The sequence below is a fragment of the Leopardus geoffroyi genome, chromosome A1 (assembly GCF_018350155.1).
Source record: "Leopardus geoffroyi isolate Oge1 chromosome A1, O.geoffroyi_Oge1_pat1.0, whole genome shotgun sequence".
NCBI lineage: Eukaryota > Metazoa > Chordata > Mammalia > Carnivora > Felidae > Leopardus > Leopardus geoffroyi.
In genome coordinates, this window is record NC_059326.1 from 105,149,935 (window position 1) to 105,172,275 (window position 22,341).

The window sequence follows — 22,341 nt, forward strand, 5'->3', positions numbered from 1 at the left end:
ATATGTCCCTACTTTTACTTCTCTTTTTAGTTATTTTTGCCTTTTCTCTCTTTTTAAAAAAGTCAATATAGGTAAAGATTTGTCAACTTTGTGGATCATTTCCAAGAACGAACTTTTGGTTTCATCAATTCTATTATTTTTCAATTCTCTGTTTTGTTTATCTCTTCTTAGTCTTTATCATTTGCTCCTTCTACTGGCTTTGGGTTTGGTCTGCTCTTTTTCTTTCAGGTGTGAAGTTAATTTGGTGATTGGATGTGTTTTTTTTGTTTTGTTTTGTTTTGTTTAATGCAGCTGTTTTCAGCTATACATTTCCCTCTGGTACTGACTTTGCTGCATCCCCCAAGTTTTGGTATGTTGTGCTTTTCTTTTCATTGGTCTCTAAGTATTTTCTAATTCGTCTTTTGATTTCTTCTTTGACCTGTTTATTCTTTAAGAATGTGTTGTTTATTTCCTTTCAAGGTTTCCAGTGTTCCTCTTGTTAGTGATTTCTAGCTTCATTCCATTCTGGTTGGAGAAGGTACTTTGTATAATTTGAATCCTTTTAAATGTACTGTGAATTATTTTATGGTCTAAATGTGGTCTATCCCAGAGAATGTTCCATTTGCACTTGGGAAGAATGTGTATTCTGCTGTTGTTTGGTGAATTCTCGTGTATATATCTATTAGGTCTACTTAGATTGTAGTGCTGTTCAATTTGATTTCCTTAGATCTTCTGTCTAGACATTCTATCCATTATTAAAAGTGGGGTAGTGAAGTCTTGAACTACTCTATTACTGTTTATTACTAATATTTTCCCTTAAATTTTGTTGATTTTTTTTTCATATATTTGGGAGATCTGCTGTTTGGTGAATGTATGTATATAATTTTGATTAAGTGGCACTTACCAATATACAATACCCTTCCTTGCATTTGGTAATAATTTTGATTCAGCATTTATTTTGTCTGCCACCCCAGCTTTCTTCTGGCTACTATCTGCATGGAATATCTTTTTTCATCCTTTCACTTAGAACCTATTTGTTTCTTCAAGTCTGAAGTTAGTCTCTTGTAAGCACTGTATAGATGGATCATGTTTATTATCCATTCCACAAATCTCTTTTAATTGGTGGGTCTAACCCATTTACTTTTATTTTTTTTTCAATATATGAAGTTTATTGTCAAATTGGTTTCCATACAACACCCAGTGCTCATCCCAAAAGGTGCCCTCCTCAATACCCATCAGCCACCCTCACCCCCTCCCACCCCCCATCAACCCTCAGTTTCTTCTCAGTTTTTAAGAGTCTCTTATGCTTTGGCTCTCTTCCACTCTAACCTCTTTTTTTTTTTCCTTCCCCTCCCCCATGGGTTTCTGTTAAGTTTCTCAGGATCCACGTAAGAGTGAAACCATATGGTATCTGTCTTTCTCTGTATGGCTTATTTCACTTAGCATCACACTCTCCAGTTCCATCCATGTTGCTACAAAGGGCCATATTTCATTCTTTCTCATTGCCACGTAGTACTCCATTGTGTATATAAACCACAATTTTTTTATCCATTCATCAGTTGATGGACATTTAGGCTCTTTCCATAATTTGGCTATTGTTGAGAGTGCTGCTATCAACATTGGGGTACAAGTGCCCCCATGCATCAGTACTCCTGTATCCCTTGTAACCCAGTTACTTTTAAAGTACTACTGATAACGAAGGATGCACTTCTGCCACTTTACTATTTGTTTTCTATATATCTTACTTCTTTCTTACTCTTAATTACTCCAATGATGCCTTCTTCTGTGTTTGATGTTTCCTAGTATATCATTTTTTTGGTTGTTGTTTTTTGTTTTTAAATGTTCATTTTTGAGACAGTGTAAGTGGGGGAGGTGGGGGGGAACAGAGGATCGAAAGCATTCTCTGCACTGAAGGCAGTGTGCCCAATGCCGGGCTTGAACTCATGAACTGCGAGATCATGACCTGAAATGAAGTCATACACTCAACTGACTGAGCCACCTGGATGCCCCCCTTTTATACCATTTTGATTCACTTTATTTTGTATCTTTTTAATTTATTTGCTCCTATAATGTGTATGTTAATGTGCCTGGTAGTATCCCACAGGCCCCTTAGATCTCTTCATTTATCTTCCTACTTTTCTTTTCCTGCTCCACAGACTGGGAAATTTCAGTTGGTCTACCTTCAAGTTTATTGATTCTATCATCTGCCGCTTCTATCTCCTGTTAAACTCTTCTAGCGAATTTTTCATTTTAACTATTTTTCTTTTCAACTTCAGAATTTCTAATTAGTTTCTTTTTATAATTTCTATCCCTTTTATTCATATCTTCTATCTGCTCATACATCACTCTTCTGATTTTCTTTACTTTTTCTCCTCATTTTTTTCTTTCAGCTGTTTGAGCATATTTAACACAGTTAATTTAAAATATTTGACCAGGGGCACCTGGATGGCTCGGTTTGTTGAGGGTCCAACTTCAGCTCATGTCATGATCTCGCAGACCATGGATTCCAGCCCCATGTTGGGTTCTGTGCTGACAGTTTAGAGCCTGGAGCCTATTTTGGATCCTGTCTCTCCCTCTCTCTCTATCCTTCCCCCACTCATGCTCTGTCTCTCTCTCAAAAAATAAAATAAACATTAAAAAGATTAAAATATTTGTCCAGTAAGTCCAAAATTTCAATGTCTGAGTTTCTTCAGGTGCAGTTTTAATCATTTTTAAATAAATGCACCATACTTAACTATGTGAGGTTTGTAATTTTTCATTGAGAACTAGACAAGTATTGTAATGTGGTAACTCTAGAAATCGGATTCTCCACCCACTCCTCTCTAAGAATTGCCATTGTTGCTTGTTGAAGACTGCAGTTGTATGTTTAGTTTTCCTAATTAATTTTCCAAAGATTATATTTCTTTTCACATGTGGTCACCAAAGTCTCCTGTGCCATTATCTCTGCAGTTAGCCAGTGACCTGGCAGAGATTTCTTTCAATGCCAGTCTCTTTATTCCTCCAGTATTTTCCTGGATGCAGGTGTCCTACTAGACTCCAGAGTTCTGAACTGATTGGCTCTGACAGTTCTTGCCAGCTTAGTAGTTATTTACATGGAAGGACCACCCTGCCATCTTCTGTGAAGTTCAAGTCATTTTGCTTTAACCACAATCTTGAATACAATTCTAAAATATATCAGTACCCTTTCTTGACTCCCATCAATAAACTGTACAATGGATAAAATTTTACCTTTCTTTCACTTTTAGCTATATTACAATACTTTTATAATGATTTTTTATTTAACTTTGGGGTAAATATTGAAAGTTGAATTTTTTTTTTAGTGGATTTACACAGCCTTGAAGATATGACATGGAAGTTGCTTCTTTGTTTAACCTAATTCTGAAGACAAATGTTGTTGTTCATACTTTTTAAGTCATTTCTTCCCTCCAAACTTTTTGACACTATTGGTAGAAGAGAAGGGGATCTGCTTGACAAAAAGAGTCAGAGGTAGAAAATGAGCCTTCCAGCATCCTGTGAACCTATGTTCCAGCAAAAGTGGCTAACTAGGGGGCACCTGGGTGGCTCAATCGGTTGGACGTCCGACTTCAGCCCAGGTCATGATCTCACGGTTCATGGATTCAAGCCCCACGTCGGGCTCTGTGCTGACAGCTCAGAGCCTGGAGGCTGCTTTGAATTCTGTGTCTCCCTCTCTCTTTGCCCCTTCCCTATTCACACTCTGTCTCTCTCTGTCACTCAAAAATAAATAAACACTGAAAAAAAATTTTTTTTTAAAAGTGGCTAGTTAGGATATATGAAGATTAGTCATTTCAAGAACAGATGTCCAGTATTTCTAATCTCTTTTTGTGAGTAGATACTAAGTTGGGCTAAACTTTTTTTCTATCCTTCCCCAAACAAGGTTTTATTCTATAAAACCAAGCCGTTCTTATGAAAAAAGAAAAAAAAAGAAAAAAAACAAGAAGAAGAAGCAATGACCAAGGTCCCCAGAGTTTTAAAATTCAGTTATGGTATTTTTCAGGCTAACTTGGATTTCCTTTTACTTTGATGCCTTTTTTTTCATCTCATAATTTGAATTTGGATTTAGGCAGCATTCCTAAAGGCTTCCTGAATTGAAAATTAGATATTAAAAAGTCCTAAAACATCCATCAAAACAATGGAGTGAAAAAAATGGCAACTAACATCTTGTGACTCAGCAATAGAGCACAATCTTTCAGACGGTGCTAAAATAGAATAATAAAAAAAAAAAACTCTGATGTATAATTTTCATTTTATTTTATTTTCTTCTCATCTCTTTTCTCTTCTACCCTTTTGGATTATGAGTCCTATTTGATGGGTTATGTTCAAAGGGGACTCAGTATCACCTTATGCAAATAAATAGTTTCATCATTGTAAAATAGAATGCAACAAGAAATTACTAGATCTTGCCCCCAATGTATCCATATATGGAAGAAAGAATATGTTCCCTGTATCAGGCTGCTGTGAGGTGATGATACATACATATGAGAATTAAGTTTATAAAATTAATAAGTGGAATGATCTTAGCAAAGATTGCTCCGGACCAGTTTGAGTGTGTCTTGTAAGTTTTGACAGAATTCTCCATTCCTCCTTCTGGGGAATTTACAGTCCAGTTTGAACACATATGACTGGAGAAATACTCTGTAAAAACATAGCAACATAGCATATAAAATCCTATTATGGGTACCAAGGTCTTAGTGTCCGTGAGTTGTAGAATTGAGACTAACACATAGATCCCTGACTCCAAGTCAAGATTTCTTAGAGGAAAGCTAAGCCTGAGGTAAATATATCTGAATCAAAGGGATATTGAGACAAAGACCTTTTATAAGAGGGCAAGAAAGAGATGGGGTTGATGTCTATATAAAAAGGAAGCAAGATGTTGGGACAGAATTCTTGATTTTTAGGAAAAAAAAGAAAAAAAATTTCTTTCAGGTAAATAGGTAAACGTGAGAAATAATGCTGAAGGCCATGTAGTTATTGGAGGGAAAAACCACAGGCCTTATCTTTATAGGCAGCCTTAGAATTAGGGTTGGATATAATTTAAGACCCAGAGTTGGAGGCAGGCCATTGAAGATCCAAAACCAACCTCTTCTTATTAGCTATGGGAAAGCTAATTCACTCCTAAAAGCATCTAGTTTCTTATTCTTTAAAATGGTTATAATTAATAAAAAATATAAACCAAACTCCTTATAGAGTTTTGAGCATTGGACTAAGGTAGCTTGTGTACAGACAGCACCCAGAATGAGTGGTATGGTGTAACTACCGAATAAATGTTAATTACTGCTGTTTTTCCATAGAATTTACTTATTTGTGGTCAAGAGCATGGGGCTTTGGAATGTGACAGTATATCAGTAGAATGCTTATGGCAGTAAGTAACAGAACATTCAATTTCTAGATAATAAGGAAACTTATTAGCTCACTATGTGTGAGTCCAAGGTAGGATGTGCTTCAAGATTTGTTGATACAGTATTTTAATAATGTTGGTCACTCTTCCATTCAGAGTGTAGCTTCATTATATACGGGTTTCCTGGATGTTTGTAGGATGGCTACATCAGCATTCATATCTGGTAGGTGAGAGAGAATGCTTCCCCAAATCATCAAAATTCCTGCTGAGCAGTATGAGTGGATCACATATCCGCATTTATTAACTGTGGCCAAAGAAAAGCCAGACTCTGATTGTTTAAGACTTTGATTCTTGAACCAATCAGCAGAAAACAGGATGGGATTTTCATGATTTTCAGGTCCCACTTCGGGAGCTGGGGTCAAATTTGGGCTTTAGGGAATCAGACCCAGTGTTCACTAGTGAAAACCTGGGTTGTAACACGTAACTTGCTATGTGCTTGGGCAAGTTACACAACTTCACTAAACTTAGTGAATTCCTTTATCTGCAAAAGGGGAATGAAGATGAATTCAGATACACAAATAATAATGAAAACAAAGGTTCTGCAGAAGGCTTGGTGTATAGTAAATACCCAGTAAATTGTTAGGGTCATTACTATTATTCAACTGCATACTTTCATATTACATAATAGTTTTAAAATTCTCTGCCTTTCTGGGTAAAGTGTAACCTTTTGAGCATATAAGCAATGTCACTCTCATTTTTTACCTTTGAAGGCTTACTTTTAATAAATGCCCAACATATTTCTATAATAAGTGAGTGAATAAATGAGTGTTGAATGAATGAATAAAAGCTTGAAAATAATAGAAGGCAGATATAAAAGAAAGACAACCAGATGGGAACTGGATGAGTTATAAGTCAGGTAGAATATGGGAACAAAATTGACCAATCTTAGAAAGACTGTATTTGAGAGAAAAAAAATGCCAGATGTAGAGAGGACTTTTCCCTAAACACTAGAGTGGCTGTAGGAAATAAGTGAACCGAATACGGTTTGAGTTTAGGGTAACCAGCTCAAAGGTGCTGTGATGTCTTCAGACACTGTGTTTTATAGTTTGATAAATATTTGAATAAGACTTTTATCAATACTGTAATCTACAGGAGGTAGAAGAAATAATAATAATAATAATAATAATAATAATAATAATAATAGCTACTAAGTACAGGAAATATTTCAAGCATTATTCTACATAAACTCTTATAATCCTCAAAACAAACCTGTGAGTTAAGTACTATTCTTTTCATCCCTGTTCCCATTTACAGATTGGAAAATCAACCCGTAGAAACTGAGAAACTTGCCTCAATCACATAGTGTTTAGCCATTACACTCTGTATTGTGTAATAAAATAGAAGGGTGTCTGGAACAACCAGGCTACATCTCCAAGCTATCATGTACTCAGTTGAAATTTGTCACTGTCCATGAGGAGCCCAACAGGTCTCCAAGGTCACTGAGAGCTGAGAGGCACAGCCAACAGTTCATGACATATGTGTTCCCTCTGGCTCTCACATTGTGCTTTTATAATCTCCAGAACATAACAGAATGGCTGCAAAGCACCAACTAAACAAATAATTGCAAGTGAATGATTGTGTGGATCAATGCCATTTTATATATGACGTTCCCACTTTATTTCCATGACGGAGCAACTTCTTTAGGCTTCCCCATTTGGTAAATTAGCTTTAAAAACTTACTGTGCTTTTCAAGATGAGACAGCATGCTTCGCAAGAATTTTTGGAATAGTATGAAAGAGATACTTAAAGGTAATTCATGCCTCCAAGGACACACTGGGAACTGGAATGAATACAAGGTGTGTGTCCCTTTCCAGAGACTCAGAATTGTTGCTGAGCTATAGAAAAAATGCACAATAAGCTGTCTGAATGAAAGGAAATGCTAGTCCAGGGGCTCTCCAAGGGAATTCAAGAATGAGACACTATCAAACTCCCCTTTCCTCAAGAGGAATCTACAAACAGTAAAACAAAGCTCATCATCCTTAGACATTTTCTAGTGATGGTTTAGCCTAGATCTGCCTCCAATCAGATCTTAAAAACAGTACAGATTTCACATGTAAAAACAAAGTACATTCTTGAAACATAAAAGGGTGAGCATTGAGGTTGTTGCATTAGAAATCTCTCTGCCTGTTGTAATTATGTAGTCTCATCTCTTGCCCAGAAAGATCTTTATTACTGAATATAAAGTCAACATTATTTCATTTTCTCTCTATACTAATCTTTTTCAGCTATGAGGAATATTCCAGAAGCCATTTTCATATTTAATAGATATTGGTGGTAGGTAATTCATGTATCAATTAGACTTTTGAAAGGAGCTTTAAAAAATCACTGTACTTACATGCCCTTACAAGAAATGTCTTTAGCTTGCAGCCTCTGAAGGAACAAAATCAAAACTGCTTGAGCAAATTTCCTGGCTGGAGGAAAAACTAGGGGCTCTGGATCATAAGGAAGACAGTGGTGAGCCATATGAAAAAATGGTTCTTGCAAAAGACCAGGTAGGTTGGAGAAGAAAAAAATAATGTTTATCTCAAAAAGTTACCTAAACTTCTATGAAATGACAATTCTGCAGTCATTTCTGGCTAGGTTGGAAATTCAAATTTAAGTTCAAGATGGTAAATAATATTTGTGTCAGCTAAATATAACTACTCCCTGATGAATATTCACATATAATAATTAATTTTGTTAGTAACATCTTAAAAGTTTGTTTGATATGTATCCTTTGAATCATATTATATGAATATGCTATTTATTTTGTAAGTGGTATTAACTATGCAAATGTCTCCTCATTAAAAAAAATATTTCAATGTTTATTTATTTTTGAGAGACAGAGAGAGACAGAGGGTGAGCGGGGAGAGGCAGAGAGAGGGAGACACAGAACCCAAAGCAGGCTCCAGGCTCCTAGCGCTCAGCACAGAGCCCGACGTGGGGCTCAAACTCACTAACCATGAGATCATGACCTGAGCCAAAGTCGGACGCTTAACTGACTGAGCCACCCAGGTGCCCCCAAATGTCTCCTCGTTTTTAAGGTTGAACTTAGTCAAGGAATAGTTTCTTTCAGTGTAGTAAAATGAGTGGATCAAAAATTTGGCACATGCTTTAATCAATTATTTTATAAAAAGTTATTAATCTCTGAATCTCTGGGCATTTACATAATTTTTTTTCTTGGTCAACTCAAATGGGTTTGTAACTACCTTTGAGATATCTATCTATCTATCTATCTATCTATCTATCTATCTATCTATCTATCCCTATATATATTCACATAAAAACATATGTATATGTTACAAAGACAGTATCAGACCCATCTGATACCATATAGATATGTATATATGTTATAAGATAGGTTGGCATTACCTTCTGTACATCAAGGAAACATTATTTTCCTACTCATTTCCTAAGTCTTAACATATTTGTGTTCTTTGTTGGTGGGCTCTTCAATAGAATCAAAGTGAGATAGGGATGGGAGCGAGGACTTCTCAATGATGATTTCCAAAGCACCTAGCTGAAACAGCACTGCCATTCGCAGGATTTGAGAAGTGGTATATATCTGAAATACTTTATATTAGAAGAAGAGTTATACATTTTATTTCTAAACGTGTCTCCTTTTCAGTGCATTGAGAAATTACAAGCTGAAGTGAAAGCTTCCCAGGAACAACTTACAGCCCATGTAAGTGTTTTTCTCCTTTTTTTAAAATCCCTTAATTTATACCACTGTTACCCTGGGAATGAAGGGTAATTCCTCAGAAGTTAAAACCATGGTCTTCTTGCTGCTAACCAAATCACCAGGCTAAAAATCAGTATTGTTATTGCCTCTACAAAGTTGCTTTCCATAAGGAGAATTCTGATTTATGCTCAGGATAAAAATTATAAAACTTATCTCTCACATACAACCAGATGGTCTAATCAGGTACCATCAGGATAAGAGAACCAGAAACTAAGGGTAGAAAGACATGGAAACCAGGCTAGTGGAGTGAGTGAATGGAAGTGGAAATGACTGGCACATCGAATACATGCCTAGAAGAGTGCTTCTTAAACTTCAGTATATCAAGAATTACTTAGAAAACACTTAGAAACAAATTGCCTGGACATTCTGTTTTCTGCATGCCTAGGATATGACCTGAGAATTGACAATTCTAGATGATGCCACATTCAGGTAATGCTGATGCTGCCAATTTTGGACCATATTACAAGCAGCACTGCGTTACATGTATTCATTCTGCCCAAGTCTTGTGATTTTTAGACAAATGACCATATAAACAAATCAGGTACACAACTGTTCATTTTCCCTGCAAGTACTCCCCTGAGGGAGACTCTATGAACTCCTAGGGTATTTTTCACTGATATTTTAGCCTATCTTCATGCAGAGAGCAACTAATGAACATCTGCCACAATACCCTTGTGTGTTCACACACATAAACCAGCTGTCACCCTGCCTCCTTCCTTTCCTAAGGATCTGAACGATCCCGATGCCTTACACCTTTCCTCAAAGACTCGCTCACCTTCTTTTCAGCAATCTCCTCTATTTGTCTTGGGTGCTGAGAGATGACTTTTTCTTAAAGTATATTTATTTTGAGAGAGACAGAGAGAGTACAAGTGAGGATGGGGGAGAGAGAGAGGGAGAGAGAAAATCCCAAGCAGGGTCCTCAGGGGTCAGTGCACAGAACCTGTCACTGGACTCCAACTCACGAACTGTGAGATCATGATCTGAGCTGAAATCAAGAGTCAGATGCTTAACAGACTGAGTCACCCAGGCGTCCCAGGGGGGATGACTTCTTGATCAAGAACATTGGCCAGCCAGGGGCGCCTGGGTGGTTCAGTCGGTTAAGCTTCTGACTTTGGCTCAGGTCATGATCTCATGGTTCATGGGTTCGGACCCTGCATTGGGCTCTGTGCTGACAGCTCAGACCCTGGAGTCTCCTTTGGATTCTGTGTCTCCCTCTCTCTCTCTGCCCCTGCCCCACTCACACTCTGTCTCTCTCTTTCCCAAAAATAAATAAACATTAAAAAAAACAAAACAAACAAAAAAAAACAATGGCCAGTCATGTTAAATGGCCAATTTGAACAACAAACTTTTCAGACCCATTTGAGACCTGAGGGGCTACAGTCCAGAAGTCCTGCAGAAAAAGACTGCAAAATAACAAATTCTGGTCACCATCCCTTTGAAATTTGAAATGAGCTAATCAGGATAAAATCACGGTAAATGCCTTTTTTTTTTTTTCTGGGATAGACAAAAGCTAATCTGCTTTTAGCTCTGACCTCAGAATGTCTTTCGGCCTTGTATGTCCAACTGACCAATAGTGAAAATGATTAAAGCCTGCATTTGTGACATGGTGACATATTCAAACACAAGTATATCTCATTAGCTCAGTGTTCTGTTGCAGATGCCTCTCCCAGCTGACCCTGAGGGTGACAGATAATTACTATTGCCGGAGGATGTCTCCTCATGCCAGATTGATACCTACAGCCATTCGCCCAGGGTGGGTTGAGTTCAGAAATTTTTTAAGGAGAGCAGATTGTTCAGTAAGGTTCTGATATTAGCTTCCAGCATCTCTTCATGAAAAGCTGATTAAAGAAACATAGTCACAGACGCCTTCAGGAAATTCCTGTGGTGTCTTCCTCCATTGCCTAGCTTCTGCAGATTCTATTCCTGTACCACGCTGTTCCTGGCCCAGGTTTGTCTGAACTGGGATTTCTTTCTTGTATTAGGGTATTAACATCAACAACTGAGATCTCTTCTGTGTAAGTGCTCCATGTTCAGATTTTAATAGAGAAGTGTGATCACAGAAGCTTCGCTTCAACTCATCAAGAAGATTTAAATGAAAATATTAGTTAATAGTGTTTATTGAGAGTAGATTATGTGTCTAACTGTGTGGTACATGCTTCACCTATTTTCTATTTTAAATCTTGACACAACCCAACAAGGTGGGCATTATTTTCAGGTAATAAAACTGAATATTCAAGCTTAGATCACTTGTCACACATGTCAATTCCGAAACCCATGCTTTTGCTATTACAGTTTGCTGTCTTTCCAAATTATGTTCTCCACATGCCATTTCACATATCAAATGGTGTTTATAGAGGTTCTTTCTGCAATCTTCCTTCTCTCTCCATTCACTCTGAGTGATTCATCAGTTCATAATGCTTCAACTCTCACTTCCATGCAAATAAACAACCCCCACCACCCCCATCAAATTCTATCTTAATCATCCCCTAATTACACCTCCTTAGTGCTGTAATGAGCATTTCTTAAGACAGTGTTCCTGAAAATAACATTCCAAATGATGTTAAGAGGTATTCTGGAAAATAAATGGGAGAGACATTGGAAATGAAGTTAAATTAGATGGGTTTTAGTGGCTGTAAGACTTACCAGTGTATAATCAATCTTAAAGAAAGGGCAATAGTATGTTGTTTTCCAATGACCATAAATGCTGTTTTAATCACACAAGTTTGGAGACTGCTAGCATATTACATCAAATTAAAGCACTGTGCTTGCTAAATATGACTTGAATATCTTGCTGACACCCTAGGCTCAGCATATACAAAGTCAAATTTATCATCTTCTAATCCTATCTCTTAAATGTGCCCCTCTTTTTGGAAACCTAGTCACTGCAAATAGTATTGCACGACTGTAATTTATTCTAGATCCAAACTACCAAACAGTATTAAAATCCTACCTTTCTCTGTCTTCATTCCACATTTAGTTAGTCGTCAGGCTGTGAGTATGTTTCTAAAAGTTATCTCACTTTTGTGTCTGCTCTGCCATCATACTGCCTTATCTCTAACTCTTCACGATCATCTTATATCTTACTGCTACTGACCCCACATTATTAACATATTCGAGTTCAGGACCTCCCACTGTTCCTCACCACAACCCAAACCACCACATAGCCCTCTTGCTTTCACACCATCAAGTTCTGTTTGCAGAGGAGAGAAAGGATAAAATCCATGTGTGAGTCTGCGGGGTGGGGGCAGAAAACCAAACAGAGCCAAAGAGTAACACTGAAAGGGAGGATGAAACCTTTTGGAGTACCAGAGAAGAGAACAGGGAGTGAAGGACCAAGGTGGTAGAATGGAACTCTGTAGATGGGGAAGGGTCCTTCTGGAATAGGACACTGGAAGTTTCTTGGAAGTTTTAATATTGAGAATACAGTATTATTAATAGTAAGAATACATTATTCAAGTATGAACTTGAATTGCCCTGTTCGGGAGTTATGTGTAAAGTGTGGAATGTCTGTTCAGACCGTACCTCCTAAACGTAACACTACTGTAGGATATGATCGTGTAGTAGTCCACTGGCTTCCCTGCCTCTACTCTGAAAGAGGTTTCCAAAGGACCATTCCTACCCCCTCGTCTCCCTCTTTCTTTCCCCAACCTCTCTCTGCCTCCCACTGAATGAGCCAATAAAATGGCACTGCTGTCTCTCTTTACACATCCCATGTCAGTTGGTGCCCTGTGAGTTTGCTCTCTGTGTTGTCTTGGTTTTGGACTATCCTTCCCTCTGCTCTTTATCCAAATAATTCTTACCTTCTTGCAAGACTGATATCAGGGATTAAGCTCTCCCTTAGCCCCCAGAAAACCTTCTCTGGGCTCTGACAGCCTCTTGTATATACATCTATTTTAGCTCAAAATACTACTTTTTATTGACATTATCTGTTGATATTTCTGTCTCCTACTAGACTTGAAGGTCACTGAGGGCACCATCAAGAATGGTTCTCTGCATCCATTATCTCAAGTAGAGGGCCAGGCACATTGCAGCCACTCAATACATTTGCTAAAGTGAATTGAATTTTTCTCTAATCATGTAATTTCCCCTATTCTAAAGCCTAGAGTAAGACAATGGTCGCCCATTACTCCAGAACAAAGTCCATCCTCCTGACCGTGGCATTTAACACACTGAAAATGAGAGCGTGTCCCCTTTTCCTTCCTGCTCTGTATCACACATCTATGACTCCCAGGAATGCCCATGCATTCCTGCCCTAGGGGTTCTGCTCATGGTTTCTCTCTGCCTGGAATGTCTGTCCCCACCAACAATTTTAATGAAGAATGACAGATTTTCCCCATTCTTCATCAAAATTTTTCCTTTCAGGAAGTTTCTCCTGACCATCAAACCAGAAGTAATCTCCCTTTCTTTGGCACTTTCACAGCACATCTCTACACTTCTTTTTTGTTACTTGTCACACTATGGCCCACAAGAGAATTGAGTGATGAGCTAGCTCTTCCCCAAGACTGTGAGCTCCTGGAGAACAGGGAGCAAGTCTGTTTATCTTTATGCTTTGCATAGTGTCTGGTTCAATGCCTTGTTCATATTTCACTGAAGTGAATTACTAAAATGGCTAAATTAAAAATAAAGTGATTTTGGCATTGATAGAAGCCTGCTTTGAAATTGTATTTCTTAAAAAAATGCCAGTTACATAAGGTGCTACTGTAATCTGAAATTGATACTTTCAAGGTGTAACATGGATGGGACAAAAGGTAATGATATCTTAGAATGGAAATAGAATGAAAAAGCAGCAGCAAAAGTAAACACCATTCTGGGAAACCCCTATTTCAAAAGAAGTAAAAAGAACACCTAAAGGAAATGATGATCTTTACGTGAAAAGTAACAACCTTGCGGCCTCCTTTTATTCAGAGTTCACTTGTCTAAAACCCAAGAGTTGAACTATAAAGGAAATGATGATCTTTACGTGAAAAGTAACAACCTTGCGGCCTCCTTTTATTCAGAGTTCACTTGTCTAAAACCCAAGAGTTGAACTATATTTATAGCTAAATTCATAGCTATAAAATGGAGAGAAGACAGAAGCCTAAACATTTCAGACTGAGTTGTCACTGCTAATATTTTGAAGATTAAAATCTCATCTCATTAACTTTATGTAGTTACAGCTTATACTTCTCAAAGATTACAAACTGTCATGAGTGCACACATAGGTACCTACTCAGAGGCACCCACAGGGCCAGTCTGCCCAAGGTGTTCTTATCAAACCTTCCCACACGATTACTTATCTGTTTAGAAACCTACATAGGATTAACAAATATTTGAAGCAAATGTTTATAACTGCTCAAAGGTACTTGTTCATGTTAGGGCAATTTGAGCCAGGACTAGGTATCTTAAGGAAAAATATCCTTTTAAAATGAATGTCTTCCAAATTGTTGAATCCATTGCTTCACTATTTTTAGTATTTGAGAGTATAAGTAGTCATCCTTGTCTATCCACTCTGTCATTGACGCCCTGAATATCTGCAGTAACCCAGAGGTTTGCCCCTTTGCCTTACTTCCATCTCAATGGCCCGCCCATCTCCTGACTTGGTTACTCCCCAGACCCGACCATGGCTAAAAGTTCTACGACATTCAATGGGATTATTTCGAAGAGAGAAATCTGGCTAACTGGGAAATAGACACTTGAGTGTTATGTTATTTTTAATACTATCTTGTATGCTTGAAATATTTCCAATAAAGTAAAAGAGTTAAGAATATCTAGAAGAAGGAACCATTCCAATGAACTGTACAGCATGATTCAAGCTGTAGGTTAGATGAGTGTGTCTTTGAAAACAGAAGCTCCTGATATATAGTTCCTGAGGACATACTTAAACCTGGAAGCAATGGTCGTGAAGCTCAGAGTCAGGAAAATAAAAGCATGGGGTGGGGGGTGCCAACATGAGTGCTTAAGAGAATTTTCCTGAAGACTTTATTTCATTTCTTCCTTTCCTCCAGTAAGGAAGCTATCAACTACTTTCTAAGAATCTACAGGAGTCTTCAGTTTAGATCAAGTGCAAACTCCTCTTCCCTAGAATTCCAGGCCCTCTGTTAATTGATCTTTTCTTACTGTGATAGAAGACGTGGACTGTTTTCATTATTAATGTTGTTTCTTGGCTACATGAGCATACATTAACATCTTTGGAAACAGTACCCTGATATCCTTTTCAGCTGTGTCCCTTCCATGATGCACCGTCTTGGAACTGTAATTCAAAGTACCCTATCATCTAGTAGCTGAGGAGTGGGCATGTTCGCTAAGCCAATTGGATTCTGAATATTAATTCAGGTGAAGCAAGAGACGAAGAACATTTGGAACTGATAGATCCTACCAGAGATGACCAGGCATCATGATGAAGGGGTTTGTGCTCTTGGGACCAGAATTGTTCTAGTTTCTGTCTACTTATGCATCTGATTCTTGTCCATTTTAGGAACCATTCAACAATCCTAATTAGCTTAAAGGAAATTCCCTTCTCCTTTAAACTTGTGAGAATCAGATCAGGGTTTTAGAGGTGACAAGCTGTAATTCTTATGCTGTCCATGCAGTTCTCAAAGAGTGGTCCCTGGACTAGATTCATCAGACTCACTGGTACTTGTTTGAATTGTGAATTTTGAGGCCTCATCTCATACCTCCAAAACCGGAAGCAATGGGAGTGTGATCCAGCAGTATGTATTTTTAAAGTCTTACCAGTAATTGTGATGATGGCTGATGTCTGAGAAGTGCTGTATTGTCCAGTAAAACCCCCACTTCCAGCCTAGACCCTCTGTTCTTACCAAAACCATGGGTCCTGACTAGCATCTTGTTGTTGGGGTTCAGCTTCTCTGTCCTCATGTTCCTGATTCTAAGAAACATCTCCAGGCCTGATTCTTAGTACAGCAAGCTGGGAATGTGGCACACTGGACATGTTTCTTCAAATGATGAGCCAAACAGAAACAGTCTCCCTGCTCTTCTCAACCAAAGCCCAGACTTCCATGTACTCTAAAAGTATCACTTCATTCCTAAAGTTTGTCATGACTAATGCTACGATAAAGTGACAGTAATGAATAACAGCTTCGAGTCATTTAACAATTTATAGTTTCCTAAATGCTCCACCACATTATGTCATTTATTTTTCACAACAATCCTGTGAAGCAGGCATTACTACTCTTCTATCGGATGAAGAAAGTGAGAGTCAAAGACAGTAAGAAGCCTGCTCACAGCCAACAGTTAGTAGGTAGCAAAGCAAACACTCGAATTATAGATATTTTGACTCTAGGACCCCTGTTTCATAAGTTTGATTTCACTATTGATTGATCTATTGATTGAGAGAGAGAGAGAGAGAGAGAGAGAGACAGAGAGAGAGCGAGCACACACACACAAGTACATGAGCAGAGAAAGGCCAGAGGGAGAGGGAGACGGAGAATCCCAAGCAGACTCCATGCTCTCAGTACGGAGCCCCACGCAGGGCTCAATATCATGAACTGTAAGGTCATGACTTGAGCTGAAATCAAGAGTCAGATACTTAACTGACTGAGCCACCCAGGCAGCCCTAATTTCACTTTTTTTCACTTTTAATTCAGAATTTTTGCTGAATACGTATGCACATACACATAAGCCAGTGTGTCAACAAATTGGTTTTTACAATCTTTTAACTTTATTGTACTCTATCGACCTCATGGCTGTTAATCACCCTGAGGGACTTTGGTAGTAGGATCTAATGGTGCCCTACCTGAAGCCAATGAGGAATGGGGAAATTCTTGCCCTATGAGCCATTCTTTTAGAGGCAGACATGTTTATCAAAATGGAAGATCCCTCAGTGATTATTTATGAACACAACATGGCTCCATGTGTGATAAGTCTCAGGAATATTTTTATTGCATTAGTTGATTATATTTTACTCAACCCCTCTCCACAGTCTACCTTCTTTGGTTAGTTTGCCTGGAATGGATGACTATTTGGTCCCTCATTTGAACCCTGTATGTGGTTATTCCATGGTTCATCTCCTATATGCTTGATCTGGAGAGGTTAAAAGAGAAGAATAACAGAGGCTTTCAAATCCCATTGGTGAGTGTTACTGCCAAACTTCTCTGAGGACTTGGAAGAGGAAAGGGTTTGAGCTCTCATTTCATACCAGCAAGTTGCTCATAACTTAGAATTGGTGCTCTCTGAACTGTGAGCCATTTAGCAGACCTGGCCCAGTAAGACGTGGCTAAATAGCTAATTTCTAGCATACTGACAAGGCAATATTCAAAATAAAACTTTGGAACTCTATCAGTATCTTATTAAACTTATCTCTCTCTCTTTTTTTAAAATTTTGCCTAGAAATCCAAGGCACAATAAATTACTGTGGGAGGCACTAATCTTAGCTGTTGGATCTCCTAGTGAGGGCAGATGTAGGCACATAGACCTATGGCATGAATTTGATCACTCACATCTTCCAAGCCTAGATTCTGGCCAACACCCAGGAGGTTCACTTTCTCCTCAACCAGATTTGCATGCTGTTTCTTCATTTTCTATAGATGATGACTAAGTTTAAGCTGAATAAACACCCAAACCACCCTAGCTCTGTAGGACCATTGCATATGCCTAATCTTTGTCTAGCCACCTAACTGGACACAGAGTATAGTCCTTTCACTTTTTTGTGAATATTTACTTATTTTGGTGCCTTACTTGATAATCACAGGCTTCTCACACCAACATTTTATTAAAGGAATATACAAATTTTAGAGTCCCAAATATTCTAGTACAGATCATTATTATAATCTCCTTCTACTTGTCAAAAAAATCAAATGAAAGTGGCACCTGGGTGGCTCAGGCAGTTAAGTGTCTGACTCCTGATTTCAGCTCAGGTCATGATCCCAGGGTCATGGGTTCAAGCCCTGTGTCAGGCTCCACTCAGAGTGTGGAGCCTGCTTAGGATTCTCTTTCTCCCTCTCTCCCTGCCCTTTCCAAACTCACACTCTCTCTCTCTCTCTCTCAAAACAAATAAATACACATTTTAAAAACTTAAAAAAATCAAATGAGAATAGTGCAAGATTATTCACAGCATTTTCCCCCTTTTGATTCTGTACTGCATTAACCTAGCCATTAATGCTCACACAGAACTCATCATATACTAATGCTAAAACAATCTAATACAAGTAATATTTTAATCATTTTTTTCTTAAGAATTAAAACCACTTAAGATTTAAGATGAGTATCATGCCCTCCCACTGTAGAGAAAAGAAAGATAAGCTATCGTTATAGATCATGAGGGCAGTTTAAAAGGTCCTATTATCTGTTTCCTGCCAGAGAGAAGGGTAGTAAAGGAGAACTAGGCACTGGGCTTGAAGGACCTGACAAAGGTTCCGCAAGTTCTTTTCTTCATATTTGTGGTAAGAAGCTAATGAAATTACTTAGCTTCACAGGGTGCTTTAAGAAGGTATACAAATGTGTGAAGTGGGGTAATACACAACGTGCCTGACACATACAAAGCAACGTGCCTGACACATACAAAGGTTCAAAAAATTTATTAAAAGTTATTACAAAATGAACTGTTTCAGTAAAACTGCTCCACATTTTTTTAGGATTGTGGTTAATAACCTTATGGAATAAAGTACCTCATATTAGCCTACATTCAGTTTATTTTAAATTTTTTTTTTCAACGTTTATTTATTTTTGGGACAGAGAGAGACAGAGCATGAACGGGGGAGGGGCAGAGAGAGAGGGAGACAAGAATCGGAAACAGGCTCCAGGCTCTGAGCCATCAGCCCAGAGCCCGACGCGGGGCTCGAACTCACGGACCGCGAGATCGTGACCTGGCTGAAGTCGGACGCTTAACCGACTGCGCCACCCAGGCTCCCCTATTTTATAGGAAGTTAAAGAGAAAATTACTTTCTGAAGACAATCTTATATCCTATCAACATTTATTCAGCTCATTTCTTCCCCTGGTGAATGTCTTTTTAAGCCTTTGGTAGAAACATCTCCTTGTAATTTTTCTGTTTCTCTGTCTTTATCCAACATGATAAATTTCTTAATAGTAGAGCCTGCATCTAATTCATGGTGTCTTCCCCATAGTATGTTCTCAATAAGTATGTGTTAAATGACTCAGTCAGTCAGTCAGTCAATGAGTGAATGGATGAATGAAAGTGGCAGAAAGTGGCAGATACTTCTTTCAATTCAAAAAGTATCATTTCAGGGCCCACAATTTCCAAAAGCAGGTATCAGTTCTAGCCCCAGCCTACCTGGCCATTTCTACCAGAGAGCTCTGTGCTTAACTGTACTCTAGGGTCTAACCTGGAGTGTCACTCGATATTTCACTTTAAAAAGCTTGGATGAGAGAAAGTATATCACAGGGTAGTACCTGAAATATAGTTCATGTTTTCTTTTACACAGCTACCCTAAAATTCTTCAAGTAAATGAGGTCAGCAGAGAACCAATTCCTAGACTGTATCAAGTTGCCCTAGAATTGCTTTCATTGAATGTGGGAGAAGTGGTTTGAGATGATGCTAATGACTTAGTTTTGGAAGATTTATAAAATGTCCCATTCCATAGAGTATCACCAGAAACACCGGTACTAAACAATGTACCTGTAACAATGTTACAATTTAGTAACAATGGCACTAAATTCATATCTTTCATTAATCGCTATGAATGTAAATGGACTAAATGCTCTAATAAAAAGATATAGGTTGTCAGAATGGATAAAAAAACAAGATCCATCTATATACTGACTATAAGAGACTCATTTTAGACCTAAAGACACCTGCAGATTGAAGGTGAGGGGTTGGAACACCATCTATCATGCTAATGGACATTAAAAGAAAGCTGGAGTAGCCATACTTCTATCAGACAAACTAGCTTTTATTTATTTTTATTTTTTTAATGTTTTATTTATTTTTGAGAGACAGAGAGACAGAGTGTGATCAGGAGAGGATCAGAGAGAGAAGGAAACACAGAATCTGAAGTAGGCTCCAGGCTTTGAGTTTTTAGCACAGAGCCCAATGCAGGGCTCAAACTAATGAACCACAAGATCATGACCTGTGCTGAAGTTGGGCACTTAACCGACTGAGCCACTTGGGTGCCCCAGACAAACTAGATTTTAAAACAAGGACTGTAGGTAGAGACGAAGAAGGGAATTATATCATAATGAAGAGGTATATCCATCAAGAAGATACAACAATTGTATATATTTATGCCCCCAACCTGAAACACCCAAATACATAAATTAATTACTAACAAACATAAACAAACTCATTGATAATAATACAATAATAGTAGGGGACTTTTACTCCCCACTTACAGCAACGGACAGGTCATCTAAGCAGAAAATCAACAAGAAAATAATGGCTTTGAATGACACAATGCCCCATACACAAAAACAAATTCAAGATGGATGAAAGAACTAAATGTGAGACAGGAAACCATCAAAATCCTAGAGAACAAAGGTAGCAACCTTTTGACCTCAGCCACAGCAACCTCTTACTAGACACATCACCAAAGGCAAGGGAAACAAAAGCAAACATGAACTATTAGGACTTCATCAAGATAAAAAGCTTCTGCACAGGGAAGGAAACAATCAACACAACTAAAAGGCAGACTATAGAATGGGAGAAGATATTTGCAAATGACATATCTGATAAAGGGTTAGTATCCAAAATCTATAAAGAACTTATCAAACTCAACACCCAAAAGGCAAAAACAAATATCCCAGTGAATAAATGGGCAGAAGACATGAATAGACACTTTTCCAAAGAAGACATCCAGATGGCTAACAGACACATGAAAAGATGCTCAACATCACTCATCATCAAGGGAATACAGATCAAGACCATGATGAGATATCTCCTCACACCTGTCAGAATGGCTAAAATTAACAACACAAGAAACAACAGGTGTTGGCAAGGATGCACAGAAACAGGAACCCTCTTGCACTGTTGGTGGAGATGCAAACTGATGCAGTAACTCTGTAAAACAGTATGGAGTCTCCTCAAAAAACTAAAAATGTAACTACCCTGCGATCCAGCAATTGCACTATTAGGTATTTACTCAAAGGATACAAGAATATAGATTTAAAGGGATACATGCATTCCAATGTTTATAGAAGCATTATCAACAACAGCCAAACTATGGAGATAGCCCAAATATCCATAAACAGTAAGTGTAGAAAGAAGATGTGTGTGTGTGTGTGTGTGTGTGTGTGTAAAGTATTACTTGCCAGTCAAAAAGAATGAAATCTTTCTATTTACAACGATGTGGATAGAGCTAGAATGTATTGTGCTAAGTGAACAAGTCAATCAGAGAAAGGCAAATACCATACAATTTCAGTCATATGTGGAATTTAAGAAACAAAACAGATGAACATATGGGAAGGGTGGGGGAGGAAGAGAATAAAGGAAAACAAATCCCAAGAGACTCTTAAAGATAGAGAACAAACTATAGGTTGACAGAAGGAGGTGGGTGGGAGATGGGATAAATGAGTTTTGGGTACAAAGGAGGGCACCTGTTGTGATGAGCAGTGGGTATTGTATGTAAGTAATGAATCACTGAATTCTACTCCTGAAACCAATATTGCACTAGATGTTAACCAAATAAGATTTAAATTAAAAAAAAAGAAAAATAAAGAAAATTGTCCTATCAAGTTTATTATTACTTGGTGTCAGACTGTTATTGAGGACATTTATTATTATATCAGAGAGGATGCCTTCTGCTGTATGAATAATGGTATCTTCACTAAGCACTGGGTTTGCTTTTACTCCATGGATCTTGTTTCTATAATGGTTATTTTAACTACCAACAAAGTCTAGGGTCAAGTTATTTGTGCTTCATCTCTAACAAGTATTTAGGTAGGATGTCAGGACATGAACAATGTGAACCAAACTTCTCACTTGCCCCATCTTATTTTCTTGCCTTTAAATTCACTTAACTACATCTTTCAAGTTTATTTTAGTGGCCTCTAATTTAATACATTTACCTTTTCAAGCTATTCTAAGTTTTTTCTAATATGCATAATTACCAAGTTAAATCAATGGATCATAAAGGAAGTAATCAGACTGATTCCAGAGTTGGCTCCATTGACTACACTGATCCAATAATATAAATATTTTACTTAAATCTCTCAATGACTGCTTATTAACAATAACAGGGTATTGGCCATCATGTGAAGAAAGGACCTTGACCAGATCCCTACCACTTTTCTTTTGATGGTTTAACCTCCTGACCTTGTCCCCTGCCTTCTACTGAC

The 22,341-nt window shown here is 38.0% G+C and overlaps 1 protein-coding gene across 2 annotated transcripts in view; it reads left to right on the forward strand.

Annotated features, from left to right (window-relative positions):
* The window catches only part of CCDC192 (coiled-coil domain containing 192), a 215,460-nt gene that overhangs the window by 51,891 nt on the left and 141,228 nt on the right, over positions 1-22,341 (forward strand). For both annotated transcript variants that reach the window (XM_045487571.1, XM_045487563.1), the window contains exons 4-5: positions 7,756-7,887; positions 9,003-9,059. In XM_045487571.1, coding sequence (XP_045343527.1) covers positions 7,756-7,887; positions 9,003-9,059 — 189 coding nt within the window. The remainder of the gene's footprint in view (positions 1-7,755; positions 7,888-9,002; positions 9,060-22,341) is intronic.